The sequence below is a fragment of the Aquarana catesbeiana genome, linkage group LG06 (genome assembly GCF_042186555.1).
Source record: "Aquarana catesbeiana isolate 2022-GZ linkage group LG06, ASM4218655v1, whole genome shotgun sequence".
In the NCBI taxonomy this organism is placed as follows: Eukaryota; Metazoa; Chordata; class Amphibia; order Anura; family Ranidae; genus Aquarana; species Aquarana catesbeiana.
In genome coordinates this window covers 336,724,171-336,747,308 of record NC_133329.1, presented here as the reverse complement: position 1 = coordinate 336,747,308, position 23,138 = coordinate 336,724,171, and the positions used below count along the sequence as shown (strand labels likewise).

The 23,138-nt window shown below is 43.3% G+C and overlaps 1 protein-coding gene across 1 annotated transcript; it reads left to right on the top strand.

The window, feature by feature from the left end:
- Positions 1 to 4,914: 4,914 nt before the first annotated feature.
- CDCA7 (cell division cycle associated 7) lies at positions 4,915 to 21,524 on the top strand. The gene is made up of 10 exons (XM_073633873.1): positions 4,915 to 5,103; positions 12,112 to 12,237; positions 12,643 to 12,753; positions 15,030 to 15,275; positions 15,744 to 15,824; positions 18,354 to 18,536; positions 19,182 to 19,322; positions 20,735 to 20,884; positions 21,043 to 21,179; positions 21,270 to 21,524. Exons 1-10 carry the CDS (start codon positions 5,083 to 5,085, stop codon positions 21,298 to 21,300), a joined length of 1,227 nt encoding a protein of 408 aa, XP_073489974.1. The 5' UTR covers positions 4,915 to 5,082; the 3' UTR covers positions 21,301 to 21,524.
- Positions 21,525 to 23,138: the final 1,614 nt, after the last annotated feature.

The window sequence follows — 23,138 nt, the reverse complement described above, 5'->3', positions numbered from 1 at the left end:
TGCCAGTGCTGGCAGCGCTCATGCAGCCCCAGACCATGACACTCCCACCACAATGCTTGACTATAGGCAAGACACACTTGTCTTTGTACTCCTCACCTGGTTGCCGCCACACACGCTTGACACCATCTGAACCAAATAAGTTTATCTTGGTCTCATCAGACCACAGGACATGGTTCCAGTAATCCATGTCCTTAGTCTGCTTGTCTTCAGCAAAGTGTTTGCAGGCTATCTTGTGCATCATCTTTAGAAGAGGCTTCCTTCTGGGATGACAGCCATGCAGACCAATTTGATGCAGTGTGTGGCATATGGTCTGATTACTGACAGGCTGACCCCCCCACCCCTTCAACCTCTGCAGCAATGCTGGCAGCACTCATACGTCTATTTTCCAAAGGAAACCTCTACGTATGACGCTGAGCATGTGCACTCAACTTCTTTGGTTGACCATGGTGAGGCCTGTTCTGAGTGGAACCTGTCCTGTTAAACTGCTGTATGGTGTTGGTCACCGTGCTGCAGCTCAGTTTCAGGGTCATGGCAATCTTCTTATAGCCTAGGCCATCTTTATGTAGAGCAACAATTCTTATTTTCAGATCCTCAGAGAGTTCTTTGCCATGAGGTGCCATGTTGAACTACCAGTGACCAGTATGAGAGAGTGAGAGTGATAACACCAAATTTAACACACCTGCTCCCCATTCACACCTAGGACTGTGTAACACTAATGAGTCACATGACACCGGGGAGGGAAAATGGCTAATTGGGCCCAATTTGGACATTTTCACTTAGGGGTGTACTCATTTTTGTTGCCACCGGTTTAGATATTAATGGCTGTGTGTTGAGTTATTTTGTGGGTACAGCAAATTTACACTGTTATACAAGCTGTACACTCACTACTTTACATTGTAGCAAAGTGTCATTTCTTCACTGTTGTCAGTCACATGAAAAGATATAATAAAATATTTACAAAAATGTGAGGGGTGTGAGATACTATATATATATATATATATATATATATATATATATATATATATAGTATCTATCTATCTATCTATCTATCTATCTATCTATCTATCTATCTATCTATCTATCTATCGACACACACACACACAATATTGTGCAAAAGTTTTAGGGAAGTGTGAAGAAATGCTATAAAGTAGGAATGCTTTCAAAACGATATATTTTCATTGTATATTTTTCAATTCACATGGAATGGAAACAAGGCTAAGTGACTTAGGCTGGGTTCACATATGCTGCGGCCGATGTTCACAGCAGGGGGTCCAGTGTGTCCACCGATTCAGGTGCGAATCAGATCCGATTTTTTGCCTGAATTTGCACCTGAATCAGAACCAAAGATGCAGAGGACCCTTTTTAAATGCAGATTGTGGCCGCCCCGGAGCTGTGTGAACCGGCTACATTGAGAGCCGGTCACAGTCTTCTGTCATGTGAATTAGATGTGGGGAAACCCGCATCCAACTTGCATGTGTGTGAACCCAGCCTTAGCTATGCATGAAAACATAGGAACTGGGGTGCAGAAAAATGGCAGCAGATGCTCTGGTCTGATGGGTCCAAACTCGAAATTTCTGCAAATGGAGTTGGAGATTTGGTCAGGATCAGTGGTGTCCTCAATGCTGAGAAATACAGGCAGATACTTATCTATCATGCTATACCATCGGGAAGGTGTATGATTGGCCCCAAATTTATTCTGCAGCAGGATAACCCTAAACATACAACCAATATAATTAAAAATGATCTTCAGCATAAAGAATAACAACAAGCCCTAGAAGTGATGGTTTGGCCCCTGCAGAGCCCTGCTCTCAACATCATCATGTCTGCCTAAGATTACATGAAGAGACGGAAAGATATGAGGCAGCATACAACCACAGAAGATCTGTGGTCAGTTCTCCAAGATGTTTGAAACAACCTACCTGCTGAGTTCCTTCAAAAACTGTGTGCAAGTGTACCTAGAAAAATTGATGCTGGTTTTAAGGCAAAGGGTGGTCACACCAGGGGCAGGCCCGTCCACTGTGGTTCTATGGGCACCTCCTCCCCTATCCACCGCCGCTTTCCTTATCCATGCACCTGGCCCCTTTCAGGATGCTGGGCGCATGAATTCCTATGGCCAGGGTGTGTTTTTTGCAGCACCTGATTAGAGCCAGGGGCTCTAAAAGGCTTCAAAATAGGGTGGGCTGGGGGCGCAGAGCATTGCATTTAGTGCCCATTCATGTGTGTTGCAACAGCTAATGAATGACCGCTGTTGCAACACTGATCCTCCTCCGGGCCAAACAGGAAGCGGGTCTGATACCCGTCACCTGATTGGCTGAAAGGACAGGCGATCCTATTGGAGGGGAGGGGACACACGGCAGAAGCGAGGAGGAGAAGACACAGGGGCCACTGCCCAATGCACGCCGTAGCCTGATGTCCACCAATGCCCGATGTGCCCGCTGTAGGCTGATGTCCGCCAATGCCGGATGTGCCTGCCGATGCCTGATCCCCACCGCTGCCTGATCTCCGCCGCTGCCCGATGTGCCTGCCGCCTAGATGGGGTAAGTACCAGTGGATTGGCAGACAGTGAGGAGGGGGTGGTTGTTTGTCACCCCCACCCCTCCAAGCTAAAACCACCAGCTGCTACTGGATCACACCAAATATTGATTTGATTGTGCTTTTGGCTGAAAGGATAGGCGATCCTATTGGACGCCTAGGAGGAGGGGAGGAGACGCATGGCAGAAGCGAGGAGGAGAAGACACGGGAGCCACTGGCTGATTCCTGCCGCAGCCTGATGTCCGCTGCTCCACGATGTGCCCGCCGATGCCTGATCCCCACTGCTGCCTGATGTGCCCGCCAATGCCTGATCCGCCACCGCTCCCTGATGTGCCCGCCGATGCCTGATCCCCACCGCTGCCCGAAGTGCCCGCCAATTCCTGATCCCCACCGCTCCCCGATGTGCCCGCCGATGCCTGATCCCCACCGCTGCCCGATGTGCCCGCCAATTCCTGATCCCCATCGCTCCCCGATGTGCCTGCCGATGCCTGATCCCCACCGCTGCCCGATGTGCCCGCCAATTCCTAATCCCCACCGCTCCCTGATGTGCCCGCCGATGCCTGATCCCCACCGCTGCCCGATGTGCCTGCCAATTCCTGATCCCCACCGCTGCCCGATGTGCCTGCCGATGCCTGATCCCCACCGCTGCCCGAAGTGCCCGCCAATTCCTGATCCCCACCGCTCCCCGATGTGCCCGCCGATGCCTGATCCCCACCGCTGCCCGATGTGCCCGCCAATTCCTGATCCCCACCGCTCCCCGATGTGCCTGCCGATGCCTGATCCCCACCGCTGCCCGATGTGCCCGCCAATTCCTAATCCCCACCGCTCCCTGATGTGCCCGCCGATGCCTGATCCCCACCGCTGCCCGATGTGCCTGCCAATTCCTGATCCCCACCGCTGCCCGATGTGCCCGCCGATGCCTGATCCCCGCCACCAATGTGCCCGCCAATGCCTGATCCCCACCACCAATGCGCCCGCCAATGCCTGATCCCCGCCACCAATGTGCCCGCCAATGCCTGATCCCCACCACCAATGCGCCCGCCGATGCCTGATCCCCACCACCAATGCGCCTGCCAATGCCTGATCCCCGCCACCAATGTGCCCGCCAATGCCTGATCCCCACCACCAATGCGCCCGCCGATGCCTGATCCCCACCACCAATGCGCCTGCCAATGCCTGATCCCCGCCACCAATGTGCCTGCCAATGCCTGGTCCCCACCACCAATGCGCCCGCCGATGCCTGATCCCCACCACCAATGCGCCCGCCGATGCCTGATCCCCACCACCAATGCGCCCGCCGATGCCTGATCCCCACCACCAATGCGCCCGCCAATGCCTGATCCCCCACTGCTCCCCGATGTGCCCACCGATGCCTGATCCCCACCACTGCCTGATGTGCCTGCCACCTAGATGGGTAAGTACCAATGGATTGGCAGACAGTGAGGGGGTGATTGGTTGTTTGCCACCCCAACAAAAAAACAGCCGCCACTGGGTCACACCAAATATTGATTTGATTGTACTTTTTTTACTAATTTTGTTACTTTATATAAATAAACACTTCTATTTCTGAAAGCTTTCTTAATTGACAGAAATTTTGCATGCCTGCCTAAAACTTTTGCACAGTAGTGTACATAGAGTATATATATATATATACAGCTAAGTGTATTACAGTAATAAGTGAGGAGGATTGAATTAGACGTCCCTCCTGTGTATGTGATTTGTAGAGTTCCTCATGTATAAGAACACACATTAGCTGCACTGACACAGAAAGGACATGAGAGGAAACCCTTGTATGGGATCTCCATAGACTTCCATAGACTTCCATAGAGTATTGTGTATGGTGGGTGGGACTGCTCTGTACTGAGCTCTCTCCTGGGAGGAGTCTGGTCACATTCCTCCACAGGACACCCCGCACCTCCCCCACCATCCTCCCTCTCATAATCCATCTCACATTTGGCGCCAATAAGAGGTGTGTGAGGAGAGGGGCGGGGCCATGTCCCTGGATGTGTTATCTATGATCAGCCCCCAGTACAGAGAGAAGTCTTCTATCAGGAGCTCCCTGTCATTCCCTATACAGGGCAATGATGTGATATGAGAACCAGCTCTACCTTCACTTCATGAGGAGAATGTATTCCTATAGAAGAAGAACACACTCCGTACATCTCCTCACCTTACACCTCAACTACGGCGGCGGGCTGACACTCACTAGAGGTGGGCGGGCAATACCTTGAGGCGGGTTAGCCAGAACTGGAGGTGGGCGGGCAATACCTTGAGGTAGGCGGACTGTAGGTGGTCCAGGAGTGGAGGTGGGCGGGCTGTGAATTGTCCAGAAGTAGAGGTGGGCGTGTTGTGGGTGGTCCAGGAGTGGAGGTGGGCGGGCTACAGAACCCATAGGAATACAGTAGAAAGTACAGCGCGTTCTTTCTGAACCTTGGGAGGCGCGCACCGCCCCTGGCCACACCCCCACTACAAACTTTTTCGCGCGGAAACTTTCGCGGGAAATCAGAGGAGTTCCTGGCTACGCTGTGTGAAGTCTCTCCGCTCATCGTCATGGATCCCTTCCAGCTCCAGGTGAGTGCAGACAACCCGGACCGGAGTACGAGGTGCAGTGTGAGAGCGTGGTGATGATGTGCGGTGATTGGGGAGCGGAGGATGGATCGGTGATAGAGAAGTACAGATATCCTCCGCTCCTATGGTATAGTGGTGTGTGTGGGTGCAGATCTGTGGGCGGGGTGGGGGATATATATATATATATATATATATCTAGAATTCTCAGCCAGCCGGGGAAGGGACACGTGTATTCTGTGCTGGGGGGACAAAGCTGGCACGTGACTGCGGGAAGCGCGCGAACTCTGTACTGGGGGGGAGGAGAGGAGAGATCCATTCACAGATCTGCATTGTATGTTATCTGTAGATAAGAGGAGAAAAAAAAAAAAAAAAAAAAAAAGAATATATATCTATCTATCTATCCAGGATACTGATCCCTATGGCTCTGCTCACACTGGGCACACAAAACATGTATTGCGGTTGGATTCATACCTTACTGTAGTGAGATCTCACAAAATGGTTTCCACCTGACAAACACTCCACAATTGTGTTTTGTTTTGGAATTAGTCACCCCCCCCCCCCCCCTGCATTTGCTGACCAGACAAATGTGTCCACTAACCACACTGGGGGGTTCCGTTGTAATTTTCGTGCGTCCTACCGTATCACAGATCAGGAGCTTCTTTCAGGTGACAATCTTCACCCAATGCGGTTTGCTGCGAGGCATCACTGCACTTCATTTTTAGGTGTCCTTTAAAGCGATTGTAAAAGATTTTTTTTATATATAATTGCCTCCACTGTGCAGCGTGTTTTGCACAGAGTGGCCCCGCTCCTCGACTCCTGGGGGCCCCCCAGGTTCCTCTTGCGGCTCCTCACTTCAGATCACCCCCTGGGAGAAGCGCACTTCCAAGTCCCGAATTTACATCCATAGACAAGAATGCTGGACTTGGCCCCACATCATTGGATTTGATAGCAGCGGGAGCCAATGGCTACGCTGATATCAAGCCAATCAAGAGCCGGGACTCCGTGCAAAGAGGGAGAGCGCGTCTCCAACGTGGGAATTACGGGGCTCAGGTAAGTAAAATGGGCCGGTGACTGGCAGGTTTTTCACCTTTATGCATTAAAGGGGAAGTAAACCCTGATGGATTTAAAGCGGGGTTCCGGCCAGGAAAAAAACATTTTTTTAAAATCAGCAGCTACAAACACTGTAGCAGCTGACTTTAAATAAGCACACTTACCTGTCCTGGGTGCCCGCGATGTCAGCCGCCCGAGGCCGACCCATCCCTTGGCTCTCGGGTCCTGGCACTGCCATCCTAAGGGAAACAGGCAGTGGAGCCTTGCAGCGCTTTGTGAATGGGACGCGATGTGTTGTGGGACACACAGAGTTCCCATAACACACCACGCCCCATTCCCCAGAAGACAACGTGGGGACGAGAAGACAGAACATCACCGTGGCTTGGGAAGACTGCCTAGCAACAGCCATTTCAGGCGAGTTAAAAAATTTTTCTTTTTTTTTTTTTTTTTTTTACCTCCAATTTTTTAGGCATTTTTTGGTGCCTTTTTTTTTTTTTTTTTGTGGTGGACCTCCACTTTAACTTCCTCTTTTGCTCCCTGTATAGCCTGCAAATTAAAAGCATAATGGGCTAGTATGCAATGCAGGTGATGCCTACAAAAGAATCCAGCGATTTTCCCCTGTGTAAGCAGCGTCCTTCTTCAAGCCCCTCTTCCTTCCGGGCTGTGGACTCTGGCTCTGTGATTCGCCGGAGCCACGTGACGTCACTCCCACACATGCGCACAGTAACGGAACACACTAGTGTTGAAACAGCACGGAGTTTTGTTTCTTCCCCGCACATGCGCCGTTCACTTGATCAGCAGACTACAAGTGAAATATCTAAACGTTGCACGTTTAGGAGATATTTCCACTACCTATAGGTAAGCCTTATTCTAGGCTTGCCTATAGGGAGAAGTCCAAAAAAGGGTTTACAACCACTTTAAGATGAAAAAACCACAAGGGTTTACAACCCTTTTTAAAATGAATGGCATCTGAAATTCATGTTGTGCGATTTGTCACTTTGGCAGTAAAATCATGGGTGGATAATGACGATTCAAAACATCCAGGTGTGAGTGCAGCCTCAATGGCACTGCAAGCACCAAGTGTATACCATGTGTTTATGAAATGCGTTGCCAAGTGTGATTTCTATGCGATTTCTGTGTGATTTGTTGTGTGCCAGAAACACCAGGTATGATTGGAGCCTTAGGATGCACACAGAATGTTTTGCAGCTGCTCCAAGGGGCGTCTGGTAGAGCTACACGATTGTCAAGAATCGTTATCGTGAGATTGACTAAAGTCCTTCACGATTTTTGCTATGCAAAGAATTCTCTCTGCTCTTCTGAAGTCACAGCCCTCAAAAGAAAGGAAGAAAAAAAATGGGCAGTCTGCCAAGAATCAAAACATTATTTATCAGTTGAACTAAGTGTAAACATTGTAACAATTTGTCAATGGAATAGACTTTGTAAGTGAAAAAAGTTTAACCACTTAAACACTAAACCTTTTTCTGACATTTGTTGGTTTTAAGTTAAAATTATTATTTTTTTTTTTTTTGCTAGAAAATTACTTAGAAGCCCCAAACATTAAAAAATATATGTATATGTGTATGTATTATTTAGTAGACACCCTAGAGAATAAAATGGTGATTGTTGCAATATTTTATGTCACACTGTATTTGCGCAGCGGTCTTTCATATGCAATTTTATTGGAAAAAATTACTTTAATGAATTAAAAACTAACCAGTAAAGTTAGCCCTTTTTTTGTATAATGTGAAAGATTTTATGACGTGAGAATCGTGATCTTTTTATTCTAAGCAAAAAAATCATGATTCTCCTTTTGGCTGGAATCGTGCAGCTCTAGCGGCTGGTATATTTTATTTCTGCCTCTAAACCCCCCTCTGTTTACTTACTAAAGGCAAATATACTGTGCATTGCAAATGCTCTAGATCATAGGGTAAACACTGCTGATTTCTATCATGCAATCATGTGCAAGCAAAAAAGCGGTTTATAATTTTCCTTGCATTTTCCCCTCAGATCTACAGTGACTGCACTTACAGAGCACAGACTGTTCCTTTAGTAAATCAACCCCATAGACTTTTAGCATATTTCAGTGGTAGGAGAGTTAGAAGGAAAAAAAAAAAAACACTGCCAGTGCGTCCAGGAGCAGCAGAGTTGGACAGAAACAAATGCTTGACACTTGTAAACGTGCTTAAACATGTTAATGCTAGCCGGGTTTAGCACTTGAGCATTTCATTTCAATGGCCAGAATAAATTTATTCTGGTCAATGGAATGAATGCCCAAGCGCTTGCCGTCTGTAAATTGCACCTAAATGCATGTAAAAGCATTAGACACACTTACAAGCGTCAGGCATTTTTTTTCTTCTGCAAAAATGCTGATGGCTTCCAAAAAAGTTAAGAAAAAAAAAAAAGTTCTGTGTGCATGCGGCTCTATTGTTCCATTCCAAGCACAAGTAGCAGATGCTTGTTTTGTGACAAATGCTCCACTCAGAAATGGTTCTGGAGAATTTGTTGTGCGTAGATCGGCCCATTTAAAGTGGATGTAAACCCATTCTCATCCTTTCTAAACTACTTCCATAGTAGTTATCTATAAGGATATACATGCCTCCTGCATGTATCCTTACCTGTCAAATGTCTGCCTTCTGTCTGTTATTAGACCTGAAATACTGCAGTTCCTGTGGGTGGGTCTGTTGTCTGGAGCTCGGTGGGTGGAGTCATGTCAGTGGACTCCCCGCCCACCTCTACACTTCCCTTGTCAATATGCATTTTCTCCTGTGTATTTCTTACACTGAACTTCTGCTATAACAGTCAATACCCAGAAAGGTCACCACATGACTTCAGCATGCTCAGATGTGGAGCAGACAATCCTGGGAGAGCTGGAGAAGAAAGGAGGATTGGATCTGAAGTACACAGAATGTGTCTCTCTCACACTTGTGCATTAGATATGTAAATCACCTGTCACTCACAGCAAGGTGGAGAACTGGACTCCTATTTCTCTGTTGTGTTTTCTCTTGGAAAAATGATGAGGACTGCTCAGAGCTGGATTAACTCTTGGTGACAAGACTGGGCACAGATGACATGAAATCCTATACTATACAAGGTGCAAGCCTTGATTAAAAATGTTTTTTTTTTCAGATTTACATCCACTTTAAGTGGACAGGCAGACACATGCCAAATTGGTCAGATGTGAATGAGGGCTTGGCTGTGCACATTCCCTGGCAATGAAGCTGGAGTGTTACCTCAGTAAGACCCCTTTCACACTGTGCAGTCAGCGATAAAGCGGCGATATTTTACACACTGGGGCGGTTTGCAGGCACTATTGCGCTAATAATAGCGCCTGCAAACCGACCCGAAAGTGCCGCTGCTTTGATTCCAGTGTGAAAGCCCTGAGGGCTTTCACACTGGAGCGGTGTGCTAGCAGGACGGGAAAAAGTCCTGCTAGCAGCATCTTCGGAGCGGTGAAGGAGCGGAGTGTATACCGCTCCTGCCCATTGAAATCAATGGGACAGCACGGCTATACCGCCTCTGCAGAGGCGCTTTGCGGTGATTTTTAACCCTTTCTCGGCCGCTAGTAGGGGGTAAAGCCGCCCGCTATCGGCCGAATACCGACGGTAAATCACAGCTTACAATAGCGGCGCTTTACCGCCACCCCAGTGTGAAAGGGGCCTTACTGTTGTTTTAACGGCACTATTCGCCTGCTAGCGGGGGCGGTTTTGGCCCTCGGCTAGCGGCCGAAAAGGGGTTAAATCCGCCCGCCGAGCAGCGGTATCACAGCGCTGCCCCATTGATTTCAATGGGGGGGAGCGGTGAGTTCACCACTCCAAAGAAACTGCTGGCAGGACTTTTTCTGACGCCCTGCCAGCGCACCCCTCCAGTGTGAAAGCCCCGGGGCTTTCACACTGGAGTGAATGGAGCAGCTGTTTTAGGGTGGTTTGCAGGCACTATTTTTAACTGTAGCGCCTGCAAAACGCTCCAGTGTGAAAGGGGTCTTAACCTGTTCCTACTGTATGCATATATGTGGCAGTAGGACAGCTGGGCCTTAAAGTGGCTGTAAGGGCAGAAAATTTTTTTTATCTTCAGATAAAAAACAGTAGTTGTCCATTCACAGAAAACTGAATGACACGGCTGTGTAGGTGGAGCCCCACTATGCCACGTTTTTCAAAAAGTGACAGCAGGTGGGGGGAGAAGATCCCCTCCAGTGGGTACCCAGCGGGTCATCAATCAAGAAAACATGCACCATTAGGAGTGCTTGACCAAAGGGAATAAAAGCACAAACAAATCTGGTAGTTTGTGCAAAAAAAACAAACAAAAAAAAAACTGCGTTTTGGAAGTGGTCAGAAAAAACTCCCCCTTTATCAGGGCTTCAGGCATTCATAAGCTTGATTGGATTCAAAATAGAGCTTTCCTGTGTGATTCTGTGAAGGGAAGAAAATTGCTTTATCAGAAGTATCTACATGAATAATCTTGAACAGAGGCTACTGGCGACTAACAGTTCTGATTCGTTTAACCAGTTGCAGGCTGACCGCAGTGTACTGTGGATGGGCGGCCCGTACAGGCAAAGCGATGTGCTGGTCAGGGTGGATTTGATTTAAATCGCAAGTAAAAAGGCGTGATTTTAAATTTTCGTTTTGTAGCTGCTGTAACTCTCACGCAAACCAATCAATATACACTTATTGGTGTGTTGACATGTAGCAGAATACATTTTGTCATAAATTTATCAAGAAGTTAGACTTTTTGTTTAGTGGGTTTTTTTTTGTTTGTTTTTTTTATATGTTTACAGCAGAAAGTAAAACATACTTTTCAAAATTGTGGGTCATAGATATCTATATCTATATCTATATCTATATCTATATCTATATCAAAGATCAAACACCACCAAAAGAAAGCTCTATTTGTTCAAGAAAATACATTTTGTTTGGGGACAGTGTTGCATGACCGTGCAATTACCAGTTAAAGTAGGACAGTGCCAACTATGGCCTGGTTAGGAAGGAGGTAAAACCTCCCGAGGCTGAGGTGCTTAGCTGAAGCCCTGATAAAGAGGGAGTTTTTTGAACCCCAAAAACATGTTGTATATTATTCAGAGCTCTTCAGCACATCTGTAAATGTGTGGGTTGGGCACAACGTAATTCTCACCTTATACTAGAAGGGGTGGGGAGAATGTGATGAGGGCTACTCTAACAGAGCCCTACCTCCCCGAAGGAAGAATATTGGACTATTCCGGTACCCAAAAGGATAGTTAACCTTCAATAAAAATTTCAATTTATTTTAATTTACAAACATTGTTTTGTAAATTAAAATTGAAATTTTTATTGAAGGTTTACTATCCTTTTGGGTACCGGAATAGTCCACTATTCTTCCTTTGGGGAGGTAGGGCTCTGTTAGAGTAGCCCTCATCACATTCTCCCCACCCCTTTTAGTATATCATTATAGGATGACGGTACCCACTATGATCCCCATTGTTAAGCTCTTGTGGCAACAACTTCCTTTGTAATTCTCACCTTGGTGAAAAGTTGGAAGTGCTGCAAAAAAGTGTTAGGGGAAAAAAAAGTATCCAGGTGTGGGGGAGGGAAGAAGCTGGAGTCAGATGCAACCAATTATGTTTTTGAGGGGAAGGTCCACTTTAATGGCCAGGTGCATCCATGAGGGACCTCCATTCTGTGCCAAGTGCATCTTCCAGCACAGTAACCATGCTGTTGGACACCTCCCAGTTCATGATGGGTATCTCTTGATCATGTGTCCACCAACCAGAGGTCACATGATTGGGAAGCCTGCCATTCTGTTAAGTCTTTCTCAAAGATTGCAGTGCGCACACCCTCAGCCCTATTTCTTGCATGTGCTATACATTTGCTTGCAGTTCTGCTTTAGGTTAATTGGTACAAAATACATTTTATTTTGTAATATGAGCTATTTATTTTTTACCTGTGAGGTTGTTTGTTGATAGAATAATACTTTATTTTCTTTTTTTTACAGAAAATGCAGACTTCAAATCAAAAGAAATTTGGGAGATTTCGAAATGTGAAGTTAATCCCCATGGAGACCTCGTCATCTTCTGATGACAGTTGTGACAGCTTTGGCTCTGATAATTGTGCAAACACGGTAAGTGAGGTAGAAGCATGCTCGGGAGCCGCTCTCTCCAAGCTGGAAATGCACAAAATGTGCTGTGCTTGATTAGAACCTGCATGCTTCTCCTAGCATTTCTATAGAGCGCTTATGAATATACACCTTCTCCTGTAATTTCATTTTACTTTTCGCTAGTGGTTCTAGGTAGTAATTGTTGGAAGTAGATTATCTACTTATTCTCCCCTTTGAAATGTCACCTGACCTAAGATGCTTGATGATTGCCATAACAGCTCTAAAATGGTTATTAAACCTTGGCCATTTTCTTACTAACAAAAGCTATTCTTTTATAGTACACTTGTAAATGTGATTTGAGATCTGAGCAGTTTATGGAAAATTGCTAAGCTAAAAGTGTGTATGTCTTATTTTATTTTTTCCTCCTAGAAAAACAAGTTTAGAGCCGGTACAAGCAGAGAATTGGCCAGATTATTTTCTGAGGAATCAGAAGGAGAGCCCTTTTCTGGATTTTCAGAAGATGAAATCCGGAATGGGATGGTGAGTTTCCCTAATGAGAGGAGTGTGTACTGCTGCATTTAAGCAATTAAATGTAATAACTCTGCTGCATTTAAAGCGGACCTTCAGTCATTTTTTTTTTTTTTCAATCTATTAAGTCTTCTGCCCTTGTTTTAAGTTTTGGATAGTAAAATCCTATATATTTATTTTTTTTGCCAGCAAATACCTTTTATACAACCCACTTGTCTGCTAATAAGCCTAAGCTTATGACATGATGCACAGATCGAGAAACAAATTATGTGAGCAGACTGCAGTTCCTCTCTCTAAGTAACAATTTACAGGTATTGTCCCTCAGCCATTCTGTGATTGGACAGGGAAAGGAGAAATGTCAGACTGAGCTTAATTCACTGTCACTCTTCTCTCACCTCCCATCAGCCTGTTGATTATCACATGAGCCCTGTAGCACACCTAATTGGCTTCATGTGGTACTTCTTTGTTTCTGTTTGAGCTCTTGTTGCAGGAGGCTGATGTCAAGTAAAATTCTAACGCTGCTTCCTTTTTTTTTTTTTTTTTCTCCCCTGTCAGCCGATGGATGAAAAACAATCCATATATGTGAAAGGGGCTTAACACTCTTCCTGTATTAGTGTCCCCACTCTGGATGGAGCACCTTCTTGGACAGTAGCATTGTCAGTCTGGGTGAGGGGAGTGTAGATTGACTAGCAGATTTAGATACACTAACAGATTGCAGCCGAACTCCAACTCACACTGCAGTTACAGCAACTTTTTATTTTTTTGATAAAGGTTTTACATTAAAGCTGATCATTGTAAGCATCCCTGTTGGTGTTAAATAGTTTGTCTCAACACTCTTGACCAACTTTTGTTCTAATAAAAAAAAAAATTACTGGCAGCATCACCAGGTAAAAATAGGTTAAAAAAAAAAATTAATGCAGCCAATAAGAAATGGTTAGCTGCAATATAATCATTTGCTTGTGGGTTTTGATACTATTTAAAAACTGAAGATCAGACTATAATAGGATTTACTGCTGCAGCAATTGTGAAGTCACTGAATGGAGTAGACAAATTCTAAAATATTACAATGTTGCAAAAGAAAAGGTTAAGTGTGTGTGGTATTTGCCATGTTTATTTAAATCTTAACCACCCAATTACCAGGCAGGTAGTGTCTACTGGCATCTCTACTCTTGCCCTTGATAATGCACATATATACAAAGGCATGCTCTATGGAATGCTATGCTATAGCAGCTATGGTCACAGCCAGTTGTCCCTGTCATTTGGCAGGGATTACTTGGTAACGCAGTGATGTGAAGAAAGGCAAACTAATACTATTTAAGGGATGGTGGCTAAAACCCTCTGACCAAAACGACTAGTCAGGTCAAATACGTGCAGAGTACTTATTTATGTTATGAAGACTTTAATGGGAAATTGACAGAAATAAATTGTCTTGTATTTTGTGGACATGGGTTTGTGATATTACTTCTGTAATACAACACAACTTCTTAGCTCTCTACCCATTTCCTGTAACTCAAGCAGTGTCATTTTAGGTCTGTGGTTAAATAGTTAATAACTGGCCTGATGTTTACTAAGAGGTGTTAATTGTATTAAACACATTTATTGAGCCATAGATTGTCACCAGGGATTGGGGTTCTTTAAAGAGCAATGTAGGCTTTATTTTTGGAAAAGTCTCCATAGTAGGACTTTCTGTTGTGCTGCCTGTGGTATAGGATGGCAACAGTTACAGAAGTGCCCCAGGGAAGTAACCTGAAGCCTGAAAAGAGACGGTAATGTCCTTTGGAGCAGGTTTCACAAAAATATTGCTGCGCTATTTCTAACGGCTACCAATCGGCAGCTTTTAGAACCATTTAACATCTGTAAATGTGCATCAATGAAATGTATGTATGTACATACACACTGTCATCTGTTTTCACTATAATGTTTAGCATGAAGGAAGTGCTCATCTCTAAGACCTCTAACGGAAACGGTCACCCTTTGATTCAGTGACCACACCTGGGTTGGTCATTTTAGTAAAAGCAAACCTAAATGGTCTAAAACCAGGGATATCAAACTGGCAGCCCTGCAGCAGTTGTGAAACTACAAGTCCCATCATGCCTCTGCCTGTGGGAGTCATTCTTGTAGGTGTCAGCCTTGCAATGCCTCATTGAGACCCCTGAAAACTACTGCCATAGTACTGCTATGTGTCCTGTTAGGCTGAAAAAGGCTGCTTCTCTGATGGGGGTTTTGCTTCATAATTACACACAAAATATACAGCTATCTTAACTGTAACCCTCATTGCTTTTCTATAGAAAATTGAATCTGATTCCGAAGAAAGCAGGCCGATGAGAACTCGAAGGTCCACAAGAGCACAAGCAAAAAAGAACACTTCTCTGAAAGTAGCCCTTAAGTTCCCACCTAAAAAGGGTCCAGCCAAAAACCCTCCTAAAAAAGAACAGAAGAAGAAAGTTGAGAATGAAGATGGTGATTCTGACACTGAGAGTGGAACCAATTTCTTAGAGAAGCGGGCCTTGAACATAAAACAAAACAAAGAAATGGTAGGCAACAAGGAGGATATGTTTTTCCAAATTTTTTTTTTTTTTTTTTTTGCTGCTTCCACGGAAACTAGTTACACAGTTCATCATATTCTGTAAAAAGCTGCAGAATCTCTTTAGTCCCTGTAAGTCTTGGGCATTCCACCTAAAACCTGGCAGTGTTGTGTAGACTTGCATTTTAAAGTGCAAATTCAATAACTTTTACTCGCAATATATTTAGACTTAGGAGAATGCACTATTTGTAACTACACAACCTTTTTAACTAAACATGTTTTATATATTTCATATAGGTTTGTACTCATTTTCCATATTTTAGTTTTGCTATATGTTCTTATTCCCTTTTTTTTTTTTTTTTTTTTTTTTTCTCAAGTATGTTGTACTTTTCCATACAAGAAAATGTTGATGACATGTTTTAGCCTTATGCCATCTTAACGGATTATTTATTTATTTTTTTTTTTTTGATCATTCCAGCTTGCAAAGTTGATGGCAGAGTTGAAGAGCATACCTGAATTTATGAACTTCAAAAGCCCATTCTCACCATCTACTCCTCCTGTAAGTAACAAACTCCTCTTTTGCTCAACCTAATGATAAATTGCTTTTTGGCTTGCGGACCAAAGCGTTCTATGTTAAAATGCATCACGTGCTTCCCCCATCTTTAATATTAAGGCTATTAATGGGTGTTCAGACTAGTTTAACTTCATAAAGTGAAGCGTTCTATAATACAGAAAATAAATCTAACCTCTTATCACACAATATGAAATATCTGCAAATAAACAATATAAAGCTCAGTGATGTGATAAGCACTTGCTAACCAGACCAATGTTGACACTTTTTCTCTCATGTAAAAAAAAAAAAAATAATTCCCCACTAGAAAATTACTTGGAACAAAAAAAATATAAATATATTATACAGACTCTCTAGAGGATAAAATCTCAATTGCTTTAGTTTGTCACAGTATTTTTTTCACAAACTACGGTACTTAATAATATATTTTTTTTTTTTTTTAATTAAAAAATCTCCATAGGCGACTCTCTAAAATATTTCTACAGGTTAACAATTTAGTTGTAGGTCTAGTGCTAAAATTTTTGCTCTCACTCTAATGTTTGCGATGATATCTCACATGTGGTTTGAACACAGTTTATGTGGGACCTATATCCTACGTTCCCCACTTATGCGAGCACAGGGGACGGGGCGCCTTTAAACTGTTTAACCACTTAAGGACCAGCCTCGTTTTGGATTTTAGGTGTTTACATGTTTAAAACAGGTTTTTCTGCTAGAAAATTACTTAGAATCCCCAAACATTATATATGGTTTTTCTTCTAACACCCTAGAGAATACAATGGCGCTCATTGCAATACTTTTTTTTGCACTGTATTTGCGCAGCGGTCTTATAAGCGCACTTTTTTTGGAAAAAATTCACTTTTTTGAATAAAAAAAATAAAACAACAGTAAAGTTAGCCCAATTTTTTTTAATATTGTGAAATATAATGTTACGCCAAGTAAATTGATACCCAACATGTCATGCTTGAAAATTGCGCCCGCTCGTGGAATGGCGTCAAACTTTTACCCTCAAAAATCTCCATAGGCGACGTTTAAAAAATTCTACAGGTTGCATATTTTGCGCTACAGAGGAGGTCTAGGGCTAGAATTATTGCTCTCGCTCTACCGGTCGCTGTGATACCTCACATGTGTGGTTTGACCACCGTTTTCATATGCGTTCGCTTCTGCGCGCGAGCTCGTCGGGACAGGGGGGTTTTAAAAATTTTTTTTTTTTTATTATTTATTTTAAAATATTTTATTTTTACACTGTTTAAAAAAAAAAATTGTTTCACTTTTATTCCTATTACAAGGAATGTAAACATCCCTTGTAATAGAAAAAAGCATGGCAGGACCTCTTAAATATGAGATCTGGGGTCAAAAAGACCTCAGATCTCATATTTACACTAAAATGCAATAAAAAAAAAAAAAGTCATTTAGAAAAATGACATTTGAAAAAATATGCCTTTAAGAGGCGTGGACGGAAGTGACGTTTTGACGTCGCTTCCGCCCAGCAGTATCTTGGAGACGAGTGAGCGCCATCTTGGCCTCACTTGTCTCCTGACACACAACGGAAGAGGACGCGATCGCCTCCGCCGCTACCGACGGCTCCGGTAAGCGGCGGAGGGCACCGGATCGCGGGGGGAGGGGGGGGGTGCCCCTCTCCCGCCACCGATAAAAGTGATCTCGCGGCGAATCCGCCGCAGGGACCACTTTTATCTGAAAGCCGGCCGCCGCACGAAAACGGGGATACCGGGGTTATGGCAGCTAGCTGCTGCCATAACAACGATATCCCCGTTCAAACTTAGGACGTACATAGTCGTGCGGCGGTCGGGAAGTGGTTAAATTTAATTTTTTACTTTGCTGTTTTTGATCACAAGGAATGTAAACATCCCTTGTGATAGAAATAAGCAGTGACCGATCCTCTTTAAGACCCACCACATCTCTCTACTATGTAAAGCATTAAATTTTTATATATATATATATATATATATATATATATATATATATATATATATATATATATATATATATACATATATATATACATTGGGCCGGAACAGGAAATTGCGTCATGTCACTTCGGTCGAAGACCATAAGGAGATGAGCAGAGGCCAGCTTTCCTCGCCTGGGAAGCGGGTTCCCTTTCCGCCGCTTTTAAAAGTGATCCAATGGTGAATCCCTGCTCTAATCACTTTTTTCGGTTAGAGTCGATAGCTGAAAACCAATACTGGGGTTATGGCATATTGCAGCCGTAACCCCGGTAGTCTATGGGCAAGTGGATAATACAGCCAAAATATTCTCTTCAAAGTCTTCCTCTCCTCTCTCCTCTCCTCTCTCCTCTCCTCTCTCCCCTCTCCTCTCCTCTCTTTTTTGCACCTTGCGCTGCATGGCTTGCATTATAATACCCAGGTTAGTTCAAACTGGGCATTACATTTTAACTTGTTGATTATGGTCGGAGCTGTATGCCGTTGTTGCTTTGGCATGGACTATGATTTCAATCTTAGTAAGGTTTTTAAGGTTAGTGTAATTTTTCTCTTACAGAAAGTAAAGCGAACACCTAAAAGTGTACCATCAGGGGGACACATGAGGAGGAACCCAGACAGAGCCTCTCGTCCCCACACCCGTTCTCGATCTCAGGTTGATGGCCCGCCTAGCCCTGGTCTTGACGAGGAGGAGGAAGACCGCTACTATTTGATTAGGAAGAGAAAGATGGAAGAATATGATGTACGTTCTCTATACTTAATTACAATCCTATTTACCTGATAGCGCTGAACTAGAAACTGAGCAGGGGAAATGGCAGTTCTAAACATTCCTACTGAAACAATTGAGTACTGTCTGATATGTTTTATTTGCACTAACATCCAATTTTTCAGGATGTTGTTGCAAATTACGCCATGGACAGTACTTGTTTGAGTTGCAAGTGTACTAATATGGCTATAATTGGCCCCCTTTCTTACACAACAGACCCATGTTTAGATGTGCGTCTTGCTTTTGATCATGTCAGTATTTTTATAATTGTGGTTTCTTTGCAAATATAGGCCTCCCTGTCTGTTATCCTTTCCTTCACTAGTCAGGCATCACTGACCTGGAACAAGTTTATATCGGGTGTTGTGGTACTTGTTTCTGATCATGTGACTGCACAAGTAGTGAAGGAAGAGTGACTGCTAGCCTGGGTCTTTCGCTTTTTAAAGAATGCAAATCAATTGCTAGCGCCCATGTTTCTCTCGACTGGTGTAACAGGTTCCATGGCTAGTTTGGATGGTATAAATCTGAAATGGAGATATTCATTGTAATTTTGTCACATTCTGCAGCTTTTAAAGACGCTTCATGAGTTTTTATCACATTTACATTTTATTAATGCTTTTTCAGGATGAGAATTATGTTCCACGGTTCCGCCGGCAAAGTTCCTTGACTCTGCCACACATTATAAGACCAGTAGAAGACATCACAGAGGAGGAGCTGGATGCTGTATGTGTCACCGTACGAGACAAGGTCTACAATAGGGCGACAGTAAGTATCAAGGTTTTTTGATAGGAGTATTTTATTTTTTCTCCTGTAGATAGACCTGTTTAAGGAGCAATAGTGCTGCAATCTTTAGGGTCGAATGGCTCTGCAGTGACGCACTTGTGTATGTGGCAGTGCTAACGTATATGCAAGTACAGCGAACAAACGTTTGCAAAAAATAGAAAATCTGTGTTATGATGGCACCACCATATACACAAATACAGTGGTGCACAACCATTCATGTTAATGATGGTGCTGTATGTTGCACCTCGGCATAGGAAAGATGCTGGACATCATGCTGAATGGGTTTAGGGGGCCTGTGTACAAGAGCCCTTAGAGCACAGGTGTCAAACTGGCGGCCCTCCAGCTGTTGCAGAACTACAAATCCCTTGAGTCTTTGCAAGGCTGACAGTTACAAGCATGACTCCCACAGGCAGAGGCATGATGGAACTTGTAGTTCTGCAACAGCTGGAGGGCTGCCAGTTTGACACCCCTGCCTTAGAGGGTGAAAAATAATTGTACGTTTCAGCAGTTTTTATAAAGGAGTTTTGCTAGGGATCCACAGTCTTTTATTGGCCAATTTGGTTTTTTGGTTGTCTAAATTTAAAAATGAATGCTGAAATGTTTAAAAGACAAAAAATATCACTTGGAGCAAACCATTTTTGTGCCTTTTTAATTCCTACAATACAATTCCATCAGCTTTACTATATTTTAGCAATTTCTAGGCTGATAACTACTACCTTGTCTTGTATGTTCGTCTGTTTCACGTTTTTGAAACCTACAGTAATTGTGTACCCTGTTTTTAGAGACCTTGTCAGACCAGTTCAACACAAATTGTCATATTATGAGATGTGTGTGTGTGTGTGTGTGTGTGTGTGTGTGTGTTTTATTTTTGTTTTCTTGTGGTTTTTTTTTTTTGTTTTGTTTTTTTTGTCTCCTGCCTCCTGTGTTTTTTTAAGTGTCTCCTGCCTATACATCTAAAAATCCTGTGAGTGCTGGTGGGTGCTGCTGTGGGAGAGGAACTGGGGTTAGTACAGTGAATTGCACATTTCCAGGGAAGTGGAGGACTAGGTTGTGCAAGATGGAATGGGGTTGTGCTATGGATTTGAATCCTGGAATAGTTGCATTCTAGCAAGTTCAGAGGCATATCGCATGTCAAATTGTTTTAATGAAGGTAAAAATGCTACAAGTATGCATTTTAAAAGAGTTAATTTTTCTGTGTTGTGGGGTAAACAAAACCCAGCTCTATTTTTAAATAAAGTGTGTACTATAAATGTCTAACAGAGTATTGTAAGGTACCAAACTGAGTTAGTCATGCAGTTGTCTGATTAGTTGTAACCATAACAATGCCCATGCTCTTATTACAAATCTACATTTGGATGGATTTGGATTTTCTTTAACAGCATGTGTTTATTTAGGGTTCAACCTGCCATCAATGTCGTCAGAAGACCATTGACACCAAAACCAACTGCCGGAATCCAGATTGCGCAGGGGTGAGGGGCCAGTTCTGTGGTCCCTGCCTAAAGAATCGTTATGGAGAGGATGTGAGAACTGCGTTGCTAGATCCAGTAAGTCAATTGCCCATCATTACGCAGCAGTGACTTGTATAGCATTGAATAGCTGACAATATTGCTTAGTAAATGGCAATGCTAGAGAATAGCTCTTGCGCTAGAAAGTAATGATCAGGATTCTTTAACTTTTTTTTATTTTTTTTTTTTCCCCCCAGGATTGGCACTGCCCACCATGTAGAGGTATCTGTAACTGCAGTTTCTGTCGACAGCGTAACGGTCGTTGTGCCACTGGTGTTCTTGTTTACCTCGCAAAGTACCATGGTTATGACAATGTACATGCATATCTGAACAGGTATGGGATTTGTCAAGATTGTAGATGCATAAAAATTCATTATGTGCCTGAATTCGAACTGAACTTTTTTTTTTTCCATTGTCTTTACAGCTTGAAACGTGAGCTTGAACAGGAGGACTGAACACTGCTTGGGTGTATATCGTGATAGAGAGTAGACTTGTTGGCTACATGGCAGAAATTGATGTTTAATATCTTCAGTTTGGAAGATTATCTAATACTTCGATGTTGGAAGACAAATTTTAATTTTTTTCTTTTAATGACTGTTGAGGGACAAGTGACAGTGCTACCTGATAAACCACCAAGCAAGATCTATTCAGGTGGTATAAATTGTGGGGTGGGGGGGGGGGGGGGGGGGAGAGATCCTCCTCACTGAGCTATTGTATTCTGACCTTTGGGAATGTTTCCTGCCATCAAGTGGGGAAAATCCAATAGGGCGGTCGTTTAGAAGTCAAATTGGTAGATTCATTTTTGTGCAACCTCCTTGCCCATACAGGTATTGAAATTTGGCCAGTCCTTGCTTAAACGAGCAAATTTCGATCTATGTATGGCCAGCTGAGTTCCTACTCCCTTGCTTCCTCCCAGTCCTTCACAGCCCTTGTTCCATTACTTTCATTAAGGGGCTTTCAGTTATTGGAGAGCATAAGGGGGATGTTGGTGACCTCATCCATTTGGGTAAGCCCAGACTTCCAGAGTATACCTTGCAGGGTAGGGGACAATGTTTCCTTAAACAAAAGTGAACCACTGCTTTTTGCTTTCCATTTGATGGTAACTAGGGAACCCTGTAATAATCTAAACCAATCTCTTATCTGAATAAGTACTTGTTAGAGAAGCTGGAGTGAATTGTAGAATGCAACAGATCTGTTTGATTAAATCACGGGTGTCCCTTAAAGTGGAATATATGTGTAACCTTCAGAATAAGATTTATAGAAACCACTTGTTCCATTTGTCTACTGTATTAATGTATATAAAAAAGGCCACTTAACTTGAAAATGCATCGCTTTATATATCCTTCTAGGATAACTGGCGGTCCGAATTTAGTTTTTATGATTATGCGGATTTTATGTCATTCCTGCATAGATTCAGCGATTGCTACTAAGTTTCCTTCCATTGTTTTAAAGAAAAAAGCTTGGTTTTAAGCTATTTTTGTAGTGTTCTGGTAGAAAAAAAAAATACCAGCAAAATTTTATTATATTGTGAGCATGCTTTTGAAAATAAAGAAAATCACAGAATTTTAATGCTCGGATTTGTTGATAATCCATGCATCTAAAGGTGGCTTTAGCTTTTTTTTTCTGTACAAAGTATTGTATATTTGTATATTGGCAGAGTTTCTCTTAGTAGAAACATATACTGTAACATTCCCTTACTACATAGTAAGTATATGCCCCTCCCTTGCTTTTTTTTTTTTTTTTTTTTTTTTAAGCTGACAACTAATCTGCCTTAAATAGTTTACATCTATTTTTGTAAAGGCTCTAAACAAAACGATAATCTATGTAAAATACTTTGATTTGTATTGCGGTCATTGTCTCCATTGGATAGATTTTCCTCCTGAATTCAAATGCAATGACGGGGTCAGAAAGAGTGGGGAAAATTCCCCAACAGGGATAAATGTCAATAAAAAAAAGCTGCTTTCCCTGGAGTAAACCGTTGCTGTAATGTTGTCCATTCAGGTCAAATTGACAGCATGTTTCTGAAGGACCTAGTTATACTTGTTAGGCTCGGTTCACACTGGGGCGACTTGGGATCCGACTTGTACGTCCTCAAGTCGCCCCAAGTCGCTCCAGAAATAGTTTCAATGGGAGTTAACGCTAGCGTCTTAATAGACACTACTGAAGTCGCTCCGACTTCAGAGCGTACTCCCTGTACTACTTTGATACGACTTTGATCCGACTTCAGCCTATTGACTATCATTGAAGTCGGATCAAAGTCGGATCGCCGTCTCGCATGATCCGACTTCGGCAT